At 32.3% G+C, this 17,829-nt stretch overlaps 1 protein-coding gene across 1 annotated transcript; it reads right to left on the bottom strand.

Annotated features, from left to right (window-relative positions):
• Positions 1–272: 272 nt before the first annotated feature.
• On the bottom strand, positions 273–5,804 carry LOC107816447 (organic cation/carnitine transporter 4-like). Its single transcript, XM_075235380.1, has 2 exons — positions 5,223–5,804; positions 273–1,600 (listed from the first exon to the last, which is right to left on the bottom strand). Exons 1-2 carry the CDS (start codon positions 5,647–5,649, stop codon positions 411–413), a joined length of 1,617 nt encoding a protein of 538 aa, XP_075091481.1. The 5' UTR covers positions 5,650–5,804; the 3' UTR covers positions 273–410.
• Between the last annotated feature and the right edge of the window lie 12,025 nt (positions 5,805–17,829).

The following is a 17,829-nucleotide window of genomic DNA, read 5'->3' as shown; positions in this document are numbered from 1 at the left end:
CAATTGTTCAAAGTACATCTCAAATACGTTAAACATGGCATAGCATAGTGAAAATCATGCTTGTTAGTTTAATAATTTGACGAAGTGGTAGTCTATATTTAAAAGTAAACTAGATGTTGGGAGAAGTTCATTTATCTTCTTGTGTTTTTCATTAAAAAGGATGTACTAACTTTTTTAAGAGGAAGAACGTCTTCTCTTTGGGACAAAGAATAATCACTTTCAACGCCATACCGCACAATTTCGAACTAGCATTATTACGAATACCTAATGTAAGATGAATAATACTATTAGTAAGTCTCTAAGTATAATCCAAAAAGAGGTTTCTCAAAATAAAGTACAAACATTCACAAACTAAAAACAAAATTTGAAACAAAAAATGAAGAAGAAGAAAGTTCTCTAAAACCTGCAAATTAAGCTAGAATACATGGTTTCTCTGCTTCAGCTTCTTCCATTCCAGCCATTGTGTCATATAATGGTCTGTTTAAGGTTTCAGGCAAGTACATTACCAGTAACCCTCCAGCTATTCCACATGCTCCAAACACTGCAAATGGTATGCCACCCCCTAAAACAACCACAAGGGGTGCCAAAATTGCCCCCATTTGCGACGCCTGAGTTGCACATCCTAATGCTGCATTTCTCACCACAGTTGGAAACAACTCCATCGAATACACGAACAACAAATTGTAACTCCCAGCCATACCAAATATACCTAAAACTCCACAAACCATTCGAACAATTTTCCACGCTCCGTAACCTTTCATCAAGCTTCCTGCCAAGCAAAAAGCTCCACTGAACCACATTGTCCATATTGCTAATGGCTTTCTACCGAGCCTGTCCAAAACTAATGCGGTTATAAGATAGGCAGGCATTTCAGCCACTGCGTTAAGAGCAACGTTCAGGTAGAGATTGGTTCCAAGGTTGACAGCATTCAAACTCAACCCGTAATAGACAACGGAACAGAAGAAGTTAATAGCCACAGCTAAGAACAACCGAAATCGCGTTAGAGGAAACCTTAGTACATCTAAAAGGGATCCGTTTAACGCTTCTTTGGTATCGGGTTCCAGCTTTGATTCGGATTGAGAATGAGGAGCATCATCATTATTCACTTCACTGTCGAGTGCAAGAAGAACTCCATCAGGAAGGTGTTTTCCATTTGATATGGCGATTTTATGCATGATCTTCATGGCTTCATCTACCTTTCCTCTAACGAGGCACCAGCGAGGTGACTCGTGGAGGAAAGGAAGTACGAGGATAACGAACAGAACAGATGGGACTGAAGAAGCAATGTAAAGAGAGCGCCACGACTGGAAGAAATAAGCAATGGCAGAGAGAGCGGCTATCCCAGTAGAGAAAAAATAGAACGTGGACATTCCTGCTACGCCGCGCCAGGACTGGCCAACGGGTTCAGTGGCAAGAACAAAAGAACAAAGGCCAGTGCCGCCGGTGCTGAAACCGGAAAGAAAACGGAATAAGGTATAGGTCCAGTAGTCCGAAGAGAATGCTGTTATACAACCAAAGATGGCGTTTAAGATGCAAACAATTGTGAGGGAGCCTTTCCTTCCTAATTTGGAGTCTGAGAGATGTCCAAATACTCCAGCACCTGAAAACAATTAATTTAAAAGTGTTATTCAAAAATTCTGACATCTTAAATTTTGTCATATCAAGTACCACCACCATCTCCACGACAAAGTGAGAATATCTTGTTCGTTTTCCCATTAAAATTTTCAAACTCGGAGCTCTGAGCAGTAACTGTAAACACAGCAAAGTATTTACCAATCTACATTCTGTATTGTGCCACATTGAAAGATCTTAAATAGAGAAGTTAATTTTTCAAATCAAAGGGAGTTACCCTTCCGTTATTTGTTTGACCGAATAAGAACATTAGGATTTTAGATTATGCCAAAAATAAATCCAAACTTGAGATCTTAAACCCTTCCGATTCCTTTGTATGACTGAATAAGAAAATTAGTATTTTAGCACATGCCAAAAATAATTCCAAACTTGAGAGATAATCACGCGATAATATTTCTATTAAATTATATGAATATATAATCTTCTATTTCAATTTATATGAAATATTTCGCTTATTGAGAATTAAACTTTGTGAAGTTTGACCAATATTTTAAAAATATTTTTTTATCATATCTTCATGAGAGAAATTGCAACTAATATTGTAGTACTTTTCGTATAGTTTTTGCATATCTAAATTTTAATTTTAAAATATTGAGTTGAACTAATATAATTTAACTTCAAAATTTAATTAAATTGACTCAAAATATATCATTTAAATTGAAACAAGGGAGTAATAAAGTAATTTTGTTTAAAAAAGGTGACATAAAATAGCATATAAAGATTAATTTCTTTTGGCGAACATGGGTAGCATAAACTTCTTAATTAGGTAATGTTCTTAAGAACTGAAAAACCCTATTATAAGGAGTAGCACGAGTAATACTTTTGAAGAAATATGGTATTCGGTGCTGCATCATACTACAATATTCTTTCAGTGGTGAGACGTTGATCTAACACGTGTCATATGCATGGAAAAATAAACAACGTGTCATACGAAGTGACAAATAAGCTTAATATAAATGTCAAAAGAAGTAGATCCTCCTTATGATAAGGGTGCTCTGGGTCCCAGTATAACAACATTTGCTCGTACTCCGTATTCCAATTATTGCAAGATCCTGGCCAAGAGAAACTAGACAATATTAACCTATCTGGTCCATATCCTACTTAGTACCCCTAATATATTAAACACTATATACACCTTTCCCTTTGTTCGCCTTCTTTTTATTGTTTTTATTTTAGGTGAGTTATCGAAAATAAAGCAGCCTGTTCCAATTTCCAATAGCACACAAGGGAGACTAGAATATCCGAATCGGGGTAGCATATTCTCAACTTTCAATTTAGGCGGGTGTGTGGAAAGTAAGAATGGGGTTTTTCTAATACAGGAGTAAAAGTATATTCTATTCTCATTAGTATCTTCCTTTTCTTTGGATAAGATTTAAAAGGTGGCATAAACCCGGAAAACAAATAAGACTAATACATATAAGAGACTCCTATAGAGTTATGAAGCAATTAAGAACTAAGTCATAAGGAGGTTTAGCAGGGAATTGGACATCAAGGTCCAAAGAGTAATCGAAGTGAGACAAAAAATCTGTTGAGAAATTTGCTTCTTATTAAGATGAGAGACTAAAATTTAATCAAATATTCAAGACTTAATTCTATCCCCGATTTCATTTTCTTAATTTGCCCCGAAATACGGGTTTGGTTCAACGGTATTCCCTGACGTTCTTTCTATTATTCTACTTTTTGGTCTGAGGTGACGTTAGGAGTGTCAATTGATATTTAAAAATCGATTAAATCGACTGAATCGTAACGCACCGAATTGATTTTTAGGTTTCTTTTAATAAAATCGTAGGTTTTTATATAAATCTATAACCGTACCGATAATTATGATAGATTTATTATTTTATGAAAATACATCGAAAAAATATCGAACCATACCGAATAAATTTACATGAAAAAATATATTTATATATTAAATTTAAAATAAGAAAGTATAAATTTTTCCTTGAGCCTTGGAATTATGAAACGGTTACAAGCCAGCAAGTAATTAAACTTAAAATCCTAATTTTCAAACTTATTATACAACTCCTACTGAAACTAAATTATTTACAGCATATTCACTAGCAAGACATAAGATATTCTAGCGATTATGAGTAGCAAACTATAATGTATTGAATATGTTTCCTTTCGTAGAATTAAATTTATATTTTCGAATATTTAATCTTCTATAGACTTTATTCTTGAGTCTCATCTTGCTTAATATTTTTTCACTTGTGTGATTTATATTTTCTTTGTCTTTGTTTAATTATTTTTTACGCTGCTATAGAATAGTTGATGGGTCTATACTCTGACCATCTTTCATGTTTTCTTGATTCATCACCCTTTAAATAGTAAAAATTTCTAGAAAGTTTTACTAAATCCTATAAAAGTATGTATGTTATTGCATTCTGCTTCTACTAGTGACTTTTAAATGACATCTAAAAAAATACCGAAAATTAACCGAACCGTACCGATACCGAAGAGAAACCGACGTGATTGGTACGGTTTCTGAAAGTCTAATTTTGGTTATACATCATAGAATAACCGAAAAATTGGTATGGTACAAATTTTATAAAATAACCGGCCGAACCGAACCATTGACACCCCTATATGTCGTCTATCTTCGTCGCTTGTGTCCCATTCAATTAAGCTCGACATACTTGATGTTAATCATTAACAATTCGTGATCAACCAAATTTGGACGCAATCTTTTCCTACTTATATTTTTTATGATTAAAAAAGAAAAGAACAAAAAGCAAAGAAGAAGGATGTGGTGTTGTCAACTTTGTACGAACTGATAAAAGAAACAACAAAATTGTCAGGATAGAGATACTTGTGGTGAATAGGGATGTTTCAGCCGAGAAAAAAAAGGTCATCTCTGTGAAAGCTGCACGCGCACTAGTTCTCTAAAGATTATATATAAAGTGGCTACGCCCGGATAATACATTGAAAAAGCATATACCGAGAAACATTGTCCACAAGTTGAACGACATATGTTTTCCATCCCCGTTTAAACTTTTACTTACGGATAATGTAAAATAGATTTAACTTATCGTGGCAAATACTTGTGTTATTTACTTGTATTATTTTTAATTTCATTTATATGAACAACTTTTTAATATATTGTACTCCTACTTATCAAATAATCTAATTGTATAAAAAAAATATCACTATAAATGTTTATAAACTAGTATTTAATATATAAGTTAACTGTCCACCCGCAGAATAAGAATAAGGTATTAATACGTGTTTTTTCACCAACTATCAATGCAATTTCAGAATATTGCAGCTCCTCGGAATTGAAGACCCCAATTTAGTTGAAACTCATGATATACTATTGCTACTACTTAGGACGCAACTTTACATAAACCATTCCATCCATAAAATACTCAGCTAATGACTTCTACACCTATTGACAAATGTACCTCATGACTCGTGAGCTAAAGTTTCTAAAGATGGACAGATGGTGTTATGTTGTTTTAAGCGTAAAAGGTCACAAGGAAAAGCATTTATGTTTATCCTCCTCCATTCAAAATAATTGAAGACACTAATTTCTATATTTCTTCTTAATTCAGAAAAAATAGGAAAAGAAAAAGGGATAATAAGGAACATACCGATCATGCAGCCAGCGAAAAATAAGGCTTGGACAAGACCAACTCTGTATTTCTGTCCACATATCAATCCAAACTCCGATACCGTAGAACTTCCAATTCCACCGAACCATTCCCAAGACCCTGGCTCAAGGTCGCACACACTTTTAGCCGTTGAACCGCACCCGCGGCTCGTCGAACACCGCCACCCGGGTTCACGATCCGAAAAAATCATGACCATGGTGTGAATCCCTTCCAGCGCCCAAGCCAAGCTCGTTAGCACGAAATGTCTCAATTGCCACCACCCAAACTCGCCGCAGTATTTTTCCAACATTTGATCCATCGTTACTTTCTTCGGTTTTGAATATCCATCCGCCGCCGGCGGGATGAGCGGTGACCGGAGGTCTCCACCATCTTGTTGATTTGTTGATAAAGCTGATGATTTTGACATTTTTTGTTGATGATTTTTTTCTTTTCTCGCCAGGGATTACCGATGAGGCTGGCGGCTATATATAGGATATTCTTCAGTTCCAGAGTTGGTGGTGGGAAACAATAAGAATAGGAGCCCTCTTTTTTTATAGTGTTGTAATAAACTTTGGATTTCGCAATTTATGACTATTAGATGTTTTGTGGAAAAAGTGCTTGTTTATTTTTTAAGAACTGGCTTATTTAATTTTGGTTGATAACGATAGAATTATTTTATTTAAAACAAATTAAGTTAAGGCTTAAAAAAAGATCTATAAGTTTAAAAAACAATACATTTGTTATATTGACCACTTTTTTATTGCGTTGCGTATCAAATTTGGCACTCTTGATCTTAACATGTTGCTTTAGAAATATTATTTTTCATATTTACAATATATAAGTGGGCTTATAGTTTAAAGAATCGCAAATTATAATTTTTTTATGTTTCAAAATCATGTTATATACACAATTTCTTATAAAAGCTTTTATTTTAACAAAAGCCTTTTCAGAAAAAAGCTGCGCAAAATCACCTTGGATACGCATATATCTTACCATTGATTTAGGTAATTTGTTTGAATCTTTCTTTTTATTGCGAAACTGATTCACATAAATAGAAAACTACAAAATCACCTTGGATACGCATCTAACCATTGATTTAGGTTACTTATTTGAATCGTTCTTTTTATTTTATTGCAGAAGTGATTTATATAAAATAGAAAACTACTTTCCTTTTAAGGGTAATAACGTACTGGCAAAGCGGGAAAACCATTAGTTCCAACTTCGTAGACTGAAGAAAAAATAATAGATAGTAATATGTCTATCAAATAAGGAGCACACACTTTACAATATTTTAACCGGTTAGGATTGTATAAGACATACTCTTTAATATTTAAAAGAGCAATATGTCATTTAAAGAAAGTAAAAAATAAGCAATGGTAGGAAACCAGAGTTTTTCTGTCATTATTGCTTTATAAATTTATTTGCAAGCTTGACACGGTCTGATTGATTACAAACCATTTGTTTTTGTGGTTTGAAAGAATTAATCTTTGCTTTATCTTTTTTTTTTTTTTTTTTAAATATGGATGTTCAATTTTGTTTAGGGAAAATTAGCTTTAAGTATTTTTTGGCAGAAATGATTTTATGTTATTTTTTGAAAAAAAATGAACAATTACTAACAGCTACTCCTAGTAATTTAAGATGTCATTATATTTTAAATAAATTTTCATAAAATGCCCGGAAAAAAAAAAAAAGAGGCGCGCCATATTACAATTCTAATAAAGGTGAAAACTCTTTTTCAACTATTACGGGGTCACTTGCTCAAAAATATTTTTCCCTCCTTCTCGCCGTAAATTTGGATTTAATTGTGCTCTAATTTGAGTATCAAATTGAGAAAACTACGTCATATACCTACAAAACAATAAAAAAAATTACCCGTCTTTACCCATTTTAAAAATAATTAGAAAAACTATTTACCCTATAGAATCATATTACCCACCTGCTTCAATGATCAATCCCCTAAATCATGAAAAGCCTCTCTCTCCTTTATTACACAATCCTAACTTCTCCAAATCTCTTTCTTCTTCTTATTCATATGTAGCAGGGGTAATTTAGGGGAATGGAATCATGATTGTCGATGGTTACGCGGAAACTTATGATTTAAATCGGAGGCCTGCATATCGTGTTTGAAATCATATTGGTGTTAAAATTTAGTTGTAACCATCATTGTAAAAATTATTCTCAAATTGAAGTATTTCGGTAGAGATTTAATTTGATTTGAATAAAAAATTACAGCTAAAAGCTTGAAGAACACAAATTAATTCTTGATGATTTATTGATGTTTGAATTAATTTTTGACTGGATTTTGTTCGGATTATTGTTTGAAAGTTGTGGTTAAATTTCAGTTCATTTGAAGTTGATTTTTGAATTTTAACTTGAAATTGAATTGAACTAGCAAAGAAGAAGAATTTATACTGTATGCCGAAATGTTATATTATATATTGTATTGATATACAATAATTAATTCAAGCGTATATAATTTATTATAACAGTATACTACTAATTTTGTTGAAGTAATGAACCAATCCTCTGTATAAAAAAAAAATACTATATCCATTTTGGTATATAATATTTTATTCAATAGTGTTAAAGCTAAGTTGAACTGGAAAAGAAGAATTTGTATTGTATACCAAAATGATATACTATATATCATTTTGGTATACATTTCATTCCCATGGTATACTATTACAATATACTGTATAATATAACAATATACTATTACAATTTGGTCTTTTCGATTGTTTTGAAATTTTCATTAAATTCTTAAATTTTTATTGAGTTCTTTTTCAATTTTCAATGGAGTTCTCATGCTTTTTCAATTTTTTTCTTAAATTAAAATATTTAGTTTGAAATATTTGATTGGAGGTTTGTGGCTAAAGTTTGAATCAATTTGGTGGAAATTTTAGAGTAGATTTTTAAAATTTGGATTGAAATTGAGTTAAACTAGCAAAGAAGATAGATTTGTACTGTATACCAAAATGTTATATTGTATATCGTATTGGTATACAATAATTAATTCAAGAGTATATAATTAATTATACTACTATAATTTTTGAAGGAATGAACCAATCCTCTATATATAAAAAGTATACTATATACCATTTTGATATATAATATTTAATTTAATAGTGTATTATTTATCGCGTTGAACTGGCGAAGAAAAATTTATACTGTATACCAAAATGATATACTATATACTATATACTATTTTGGTATACAGTTCATTACAATGATATACCGTTTCAGTATAATATATAATGTAACAGTATACTATTACAATTTGGTCCTTTTAGACTTTTCTGAAATTTTGATTGAGTTATTTTTTAATTTTCAACGGAATTCTCATGTTTTTTTAATTTTTTTCTTAAACCAAAATATTTAGTTTGAAATATTTGATTGGAGGTTTGTGGCTAAAGTTTGAGTCAATTTAGTGGAGATTTTAGAGTAGATTTTTAAAATTTGGATTGAAATTGAGTTAAACTAGCAAAAAAGATAGATTTGTATTGTATACCAAAATGTTATATAGTATATCATATTAGTATACAATAATTAATTCAAGAGTATATAATTAATTATACTACTATAATTTTTGAAGGAATGAACCAATCCTTTATATAAAAAAATAATATACTATATACCATTTTGGTATATAATATTTTATTTAATAGTGTATAATTGATTGCGTTGAAGCGAAGAAGAATTTGTATTGTATACTAAAATGATATACTATATACCATTTTGGTATACAGTTCATTTCAATAATATACTATTACAGTGTACTATATAATGTAACAGTATACTATTATAATTTGGTCCTTTTAGAAATTTTTGAAATTTTTATTGAGTTCTTTCTTAACTTTTCAGCAGCGTTTTCATGTATGTTTTTGGTCTTTTTTCTTAAACCAAAATATTTAGTTTGAAATATTTGATTGGTGGTTTGTGGCTAAAGTTTGGGTCAATTTGATGAAAACTCTCGAGTAGATTTTTGAAATTTAAGTTGAAATTGAGTTGAACTAGCGAAGAAGACCAATTTGTACTATATACCAAAATAACATAATTTATACCATTTTGGTATATAATATTTAATTCAACAGTGTATAATTTATTGCATAGTATACTATTACAGTATATGATATAATGTAAAAATACAGTTAAATTTGATATTTTTAAAATTTTTCAAAAATATTTAATGATTCATATTTCAATTTTCTAACAGAATTTTCGATAAAATATACCCTGCCAGTATATGATATATAGCATGTGGGTATCATACTATACTGTAATAATATACTTCAACTGCTACTAATATATTATTTTTGATATACTGTATGCTAAAGTAAGTTATTTTCTAATAATTAATATATAAAATATACAAATAAATAAAAAGTACAAAAATAAATGAGCCAAAAATGTGTGCAGAATTAGATTATGAAAAAAGTGATTTGAAATAATAATAAATAAAATTTAAAAAAAATGAAAGCAAAAAAGAGAAGAGACAATAGTTATAATGTATATGATGTTCTAATAATTGAATTAAAAACAAAATAAGAAAAACAGACAAAATGTATATTATAAGAGTTATATTAAAAGAAATATGAAAAAATATGAAACAATATTTACTATATCAGTTATCTTTTCTTATTGTATAAACAAAGAAGAAATAAAAAAGAGCAAAAAAAATAAATGAAATTAGATTATGAAGAGATAAAATAAAAGAAAAAAAAAACGAGTTAAATAAAATTAGAAAAGGAACAAAAAATAAAGAAAATAAATAAAAGAAAAAAATAAAAATAAAAAAATAAAGAAGGAGCGAAAATTGAGTGTGAAATTAAATTATGGTAAAAATAATAATGTGATTTTGGCAAAAAAAATAAATGACGAAAAAGGAGAAAAAAGAAAAAATAAATAAGAAGAAAACTAAAAAAAAGGAGAAGGAGAAAAGAAATAAAAGGAAAAAGAAAAGAAGTAGAGAAATAAAAAACAAAAAGATAAAAAAAAGAAAATTACCCACAAAAGTTGTCATGGATAGGAAAAGTAGTTAGTTTGATAGGTAGAAAAGTAAATGAATAAATAATGATAAATAGTTTTATTTTTGTGAGTAATTATGTCATTTACCCTATCAAATACCGGATGAAAAACATGGGCTGACATATATAGGTTCAAGGGAGCTCGGATGAATTCACTTCGATTAAAAATTACACTATTTATACGTGAAAATTATTTTTCAAGGAAAAAAAACGGAAGAAACAAGTAACAAGTGAATCCACTTGACAGAAAGCGAAGTACGGTCCAGTGGTCACGTGGATAAGTGGATTCAACAGGAGTGAACGGATTGTAGTTTGAATCTAACTCCTAATTTCTTAACGTTACATTATTATTTATTTATTTTTACCTTTTCAAAAAATGGGTAAAATTCGCTCCTCCTATTGTGTACATTCAAACCCAGGCCGCCTCCACTTTGCTCTGCAAAACCACGTTTACCAGTTACCCCACTTACAACATTTGCTTTTGAAAACTAAGATAATTATATTACTTAAATTATAAATTTATCAAAAATTGCTCATCAAAATAATTTAAGATAACTTATTTTGCTAACTATATATTAAAATCATGAAACTCCTAATGAAATTAAACAAAAACAATCAAACAAAATATGATCAAATATAAGTGTTGAAAGTTATGACACGGATTTATTAAAAAAAAACAATAACAATAGGAGTAACCATGATAAGAAATCATTACAAAGTACAAAGGAAAAGATTCTTGTATGTTGCTTGAAATTGAGGAATGGTAGGGATATTCTTGGAAAAGGCAGCAGCATGAATAAGCAAGAACTCACAATATTCGGAAGAAAGAGTAGCGTGATGTTTTAAATAAAAAGGGACAAGTACAAAAATAGTCAATTTAAACTCAAACTTATCAACCTCTAACCCAAAATTAGACACTTATCAAAAGTAATCGAAAATTAGCCATACATGCAATGAAGGATTCTTCCATCCGAGAATCACGCTAAAGATCTTCCTTCCTTCCCTGTTTTTCAAGCGTATCAATTTCACAGAGACCTACATTCTATAAATCACGGCATTTTCTCCCAAAAAATTCTCAAAAGGAGCTTCAAATTTCACTCAAAAATTGATCAATTTCATTGTATAAGCAACAATTTTCTTTCGCGATTTCTCTGCAGATACAACTTTGATGAAAGAACTTCAAACTACAATCAAAATCAATCAAGGAATTAGTGAGTTTTGACCTAATTTCAGCTACTTCAATGGTAAATTTACCAATTTTTATTTGTATGATGGCCGATGGAATGTTAATAATTTTGTGGATTACAATGCCGATACTGTAATAGTTACTCCAAATATAAGTTTTGAAGATATTGTAGACATGATTTCGAAACAAGTTATGATTGATACTTCATTGAATGTTATTGAAATCAAATAAATTGTCCAAAACGGTTCTCCACCAATATTGATACACAATAATATGGATGTATGTGTATATCTTGAGCTGAAGAAAAGCTCGGAAAATTTACAATGTATCCTCTTTGCATAACATCGAGTGAAAAGGATATGGATATGATATGCTACAATTCAAATTCTGATGTAATTTCCTTAGAGTGTACACAAAGCTCAGTTATACATGAGAGATACAATGGCGATACAATTAATATGATTGAGTTTGGGGATGAAAATGACTGGCAGGATACATAGTCTAATGAAAATACAATAATAACTAACCCTCAATACATAGATGTAGAAGGAAGTCAAATTTATAAAGACAAGGCTACGATAGTCAAAGTCATGAAGTACTTGGCAGTAAAGAAAAAAATCTAGTTTAAGGTGCATAGATCAAGTGAAAGCAGGTATCAAAATATTTACTGTATAATTATGTATCTCAATGTATATCGTAGTTGATGTTAGAAGCATAATTATACAGAAAATAAGTTGTTGCTTGTAAGTCTGTGGCTGTACACTTTTAAGTTGTGGTTATCACCGTGTAGTACGTATAATCGTTGTATTTTTTTATCTAGTCTTGTTGATGGCTGTGTGTATCACTATATATCATTGTATTTCATGTTGCTCTGTTTATTGATGGAAAAGTTTATATCCTTGTCGTAGATATTGCCTAGTAAGCATCAACAACAACTGTGATTGGTGTTTTAAGTCTTCGAGCCTGAAAAAAATAAAAATTTTCAAAGTCAGAAATTTTAGCAAACTACACTTATGCCCGGTGAAAGACAGATCTTACGCATAACGTCAAGCTACTGCAAAACTCATCGACAGTCTTCTGATAGACAAGTATAAAGACCCAAAAATAATATACACTTCTAATGACATAATTGGAGACATGAACAAGCAGTATGGTCTTCAAATGACGTTTATTTAAGCATGAAGATCGAAGGAATATGCAGTTCGACTGTTGAGAGGGAACCCAAGCGAATCATATGAAAAGCAGCCAAGCTACTTTTATATGTTAGTTCTTACAAATTGTATGTCGGTGGTAAGTTTGAAAAAAATAGAGGAAGACATGTTCATGTATGCTGTCGTTGCACTATATCCGTCTATAAAAGGATGGCAGTATTGCAAACCGCTTGTTGTTGTAGATGGAACCTTTCTTAAATCGACATACAGAGGAACATTATTGATAGCATCCACACAAGATCCAACAGGTAAAGACTTACCTAATATATATATATATATATATATATATATATATATATATATATATTAGGTAGTATCCTACCACTCACATATGCCATAGTAGATTCAGAGAATAATGCTTCCTAGGAGTGGTTTTTCACGATGTTCAAGGATGCATTTGGGGAAAGGGAGGGATTATCCATAATCTCGGACAGGCATGAAGGCATTAAAAATGTAGCAGCAACATTGTATCCACAAGTACCTCACTGTGTCTGCATATGGCGTCTATCGAATAATGTAAAAAAATTACAAGAAGAATCATTTGTAGCTCAAAGACATATTTTTTGTTAATGGCCAAAGAATACACAGTTGAGAAGCTTGATTACTACATGGCAGAGGTAGAGAGAATTGATAAGAGGGTCAAAGATTACTTAATCAACATTGGGTATGAAAGATGGTCCAGAGTATATTCCACTGTCAACAGAACATTGATAATAACTTCAAACATTGCGGAGTCGATCAATACAGCGCTCAAGGCTTCTAGGGAACTCCTAGTACTGCCTTTGCTAGAGTACATAACGCAATTGATCGGACGATGAAACGTTACAAACCAAAAAAATACAATAGAGTCATTTATTGATCTTGAAAAAAAAATATGATACAATGCTGATGGAAAATCTCAAATTGCCACATATGATGAAGGTATGACTAGAATCTGTAGATACTTGTACATATAATATGTAATCATGCCGAATTCACATATGTGTTATATCTTGAACCCTTTATGTGATTCTGTTAAACTAGTGTCCACCTACACGACACAGGGAAACTAAATTTGATTAAAGCTAATGTTTTCTAATATTCATTATTTGCACAAAAGCAATATTATAGTGTTCAAGTAATTGGGGGTCTTATCTCTGTTACCCGAGGCTTCAGGTTTTCTGTTTCTTTTCAAAGCTGGTTGGCCTACCTCTATTCTCTGTTTCTTCTAAGACATGCGAGAAATTAGTCATTATGTAAGAAAATAGTTCAACTTTTAGGCGATTACCAGCATGTATATAAAGCTTTCAATTTAATGTAGCATCTATGCCTACCCTACTACTGAAATATTAGTTGGTTTGACTTGATATTAAGCTATTTTGAATCTTGTAGGCTCTCCAGTATATGTATTTTGAGGGCATCTGCTTTGTTACTACTAATGATAGTTGATAAATTTCGTAGGTAACTCCTTCAACGAGTTACTTATATTCAGTACTTGACAAGTGTAAGCATAGAATGGTGTTCCTTAAAGATCGAACTTGCAGTTGTAGAAGGTTTCAGTTGGATGAACTGCCATGTACACATGCTTGGACAGTATTAAAATATAAATACATTGATCACATCGAGTATTTATCGGTATACTACACCAGGAAGTACCTATTGAAGACCTATGAAATTCTAATTTATCTGGTTCTTGATGAAAGCACATGGAAAATTCCTGTAGAAGTTCTAGATGAAAAAATCTTGCCACTAAATGTGACTAAATCAATAGGAAGGCCATGGAAGTGGAGGTGCAAGTCAATATCTGAAAGGGAACGAAAAAGATCGATTTCATGTGGACAGTGTGAGAAGAAGGTCACAACAGGAAAACTTGTAGAAATAATCCAAAGAGAGGATGAAATATATCAAACTTAGAATTACTTGTTATTTTACTTTACTGAATATTATAGCGATTTAGAAGAATCCAATATATCAAGATTTGTATCAATGCAGAAAGTCATTTGAATTTTAGATATAAATAAATATTTGATCTATTATTTAATATCGTTTTGCAAGTGTATTTTTTAAATTATACATATGTTTGATTAAAAAGAAGTTGCATCAACTATGTATCATATTTGTATCTATTGTGTATCACCTATGTATCTCTGTGTATCAGTAAATTATACATCTGTTTGATTAAAAGGGAAGTTGTATTAGCTATGTATCATATTTGTATCATCTATGTATCTCTTATGTATCACCTATGTATCTCTTTGTATCAGCTCTTACTCATGTCTGTATTTGTGTAATAACAAAGTTAGCTAATGGAAAATAGTCGTAGCAGCTAGAAAACTGTGCAAATAGTTTTAGAAATTTACAAATAAGAGTATGGCTTCATCAATACATATTTTGAAACCAAACAAACTGCAGAACTCATTGTGAAGAAACTAACTATGCAACAATCCAAAATGGTTGTATTATCTATGTATCATGTGTGTATCATATGTGTATCATGTGAGCAACACTCCTGTACTGGCTATGCCAGACTACACTCAAACCTTTGTCATTGAGACTGATGCTAGCCATCTGGGAATTGGAGTTGTACTGACTCAAGGAAATAGACCCATCGCATACTATAGCAAGGCCTTGGCTCCAAGGCACCTGGGCAAATCAGTGTATAAAAATGAGTATATAGTTGTAATTGCAGCCATAGACAAGTGGAGGCATTATGTACAAGGAGGGCACTTTATAATTAAGACTGATCATTTCAGTCTCAAATACCTGATGGAGTAGAATGTAACCACAACCATTCAGCAGAAAGGCCTAACCAAGTTATTGAGATTGGACTATGAAATATAATTCAGGAAGAGGGCTAAAAATAGAGTGGCAGATGCACTATCTAGGGTCCAAGATGAGCAAGGAAAGGTAAATGCTATTTCTGGTGTGAAACCTGCGTAGCTGGAAGAGATAGAGAGAAGTTATCAAGATGACAACCAAGCTCAAGACCTTATTACTGTTGTGACAGTCAACCCAACTGCACCCAGACTATAGCTTGGTTACAAGAGTTTTAAAGTTCAAAGGAAAGGTGTATGTTGGTAAAACCACGGCCTTAAGGCAGCAAATTCTACAGACCATGCATTCCTCTGCTATCGGAGATCACTCTAGCCAACAAGGCACCTTGAAGAGACTGCAATTATACTTTTATTGGCCAGCCATGAAGAAAGAGATGCAAGAGTTGGTATCTACGTGTGATATATGTCAGAGATGCAAAGATGAAACTGTGGCCTATCCAGGATTACAACAACCTTTGGAGATCCCTACTCAATCTTGGACAGACATCAGCTTAGATTTCATAGAAGGTCTGCCCAAGTCCCAAGGAAAGGATGTAATATTGGTAGTAGTGGATAGATTCACTAAATATGCACACTTTTTGGCCTTACAACATCCCTATACAGCTGCTCAAGTGGCAGAGTTGTTCATCAAAGAAATATATAAGCTCCAAGGTTTTCCAAATACCATGGTCTCAGATAGGGACAAGGTTTTTACTAGTGTCATCTGGCAACATTTATTCAAGGCAGATAGAACTACACTATGTATGAGCACAGCCTATCATCCAGAGTCCGATGGCCAGACAGATAGACTTAACAGTTACTTAGAAGGATATTTTAGAGCCATGACTATGAGCAAACAAAAAATGTGGGCAAACTAGTTGCATCTGATTGAATGGTGGTACAACACTAACTATCTTACATCCTTGCAAAGCACTCCATTTCATGCACTTTATGGTTATGACCCCCCACAATTGCCAATGGGGCCACTACTGCAGACTCCAATGCAAGTTCTCCAGGATTTGATTCAAGAGAGGATTCAATTCTAACAGGTGCTTAATGACCATCTCACCCGATATCAAGCTAGGATGAAATTGTATGCTGACCAAAGGAGAACTGAAAGATAATTAAAAGTGGGGGATTGGGTCTATCTCAAATTGCAATCATACAGGCAAACATCGATTGCAATCAGGAGGCAACTCAAATTATGTCCTAAGTATTATGGACCTTATCTAGTGGAGCAGAAGATAGGAATTGTGGCCTACAAGCTCAAGCTACCAAGTACTGCTAGGATTCATACTGTCTTCCATGTGTCACTACTAAAGAAGAGGATTGGACCAACGATTATTCCTCAGCAACAACTGCCAGTACTAGGGGAAGAAGAACAGATGCTAGTTAGGCCTATAGTCATCTTACCGAGGAGAATGGTGAAGGAGAACAATGCAGTGGCAGTATCATGACCCAAAATCCATTAAAGGTCGTGATGAAACCGGACACCGCTGTCAGGTAAGCCAAAAATAAATACTTAATTTGGTTCTCATTTTAATATTTTTGAAGTCATATTTTCCTTCAATTAAATAGTAAAACATGAAATTCACAGTGTAAATAATAATATTCTTAATAATTTCAATACAGAACAATCCATAATCACCCCAAAACCTGGTGTCATAAGTGCATGAGCATCAACTAGGAATGTAAAATAAAATATAGCATCTGTCCGAAATACAAATTTGGATAGAAAAAATATAAATACTCTGAAGGAGACTCTGTCGGCTGCGGGTCATAATATGGAATGCAGCTCATGTAAGTCCCCGCATGCATACACGCCTCTACTCTCATAAGGCCACTAGTCACATATGTACCTGCACAAAAATGTGCAGCAAATATAGTATGAGTACGTAATTAATGTGTACCCAGTAAGTATCTAGCCGAACCCCGGAGGAATAGTGACGAAGAGTCGACATTGACACTCACTAGTGATCCAATAACATCAGGTACAGTAAAGAGGTAAGTAAATATAAAGCAGAGTAAATAAATGAGATAAATAAGTATAAATCACGTGGTACAAATCCCCCTCTTTACGAGGGACTTAAGCTCTCCATTAGAAATTTCCTCCTTAACCGGAGCATATATATAGATATAGTGGATCTCATCACATAGATTGTTATAACTCAAAATCAGAAAACTCACAAATACACTGGCTTCTTGCCAAATATCACGCACGATTCCATAAGGATATGATATAGGAAATGCCGAGGCGTACGACCCGATCCAACATAAATATTTAAATTGTGCAATGCCGAGGGTCGAACGACGCGAACCATAGATGCATCTATTAACCTGCCGAGGCGAACGGCCCGCTCCCATGAGAGTGTGGTATATAAATCCTGCCAAGGC

Source organism: Nicotiana tabacum, chromosome 2 (assembly GCF_000715075.1).
Source record: "Nicotiana tabacum cultivar K326 chromosome 2, ASM71507v2, whole genome shotgun sequence".
Lineage (NCBI taxonomy): Eukaryota > Viridiplantae > Streptophyta > Magnoliopsida > Solanales > Solanaceae > Nicotiana > Nicotiana tabacum.
The sequence above is the reverse complement of the archived record's forward strand: the minus strand, read 5'-3'. Positions and strand labels throughout refer to the sequence as shown.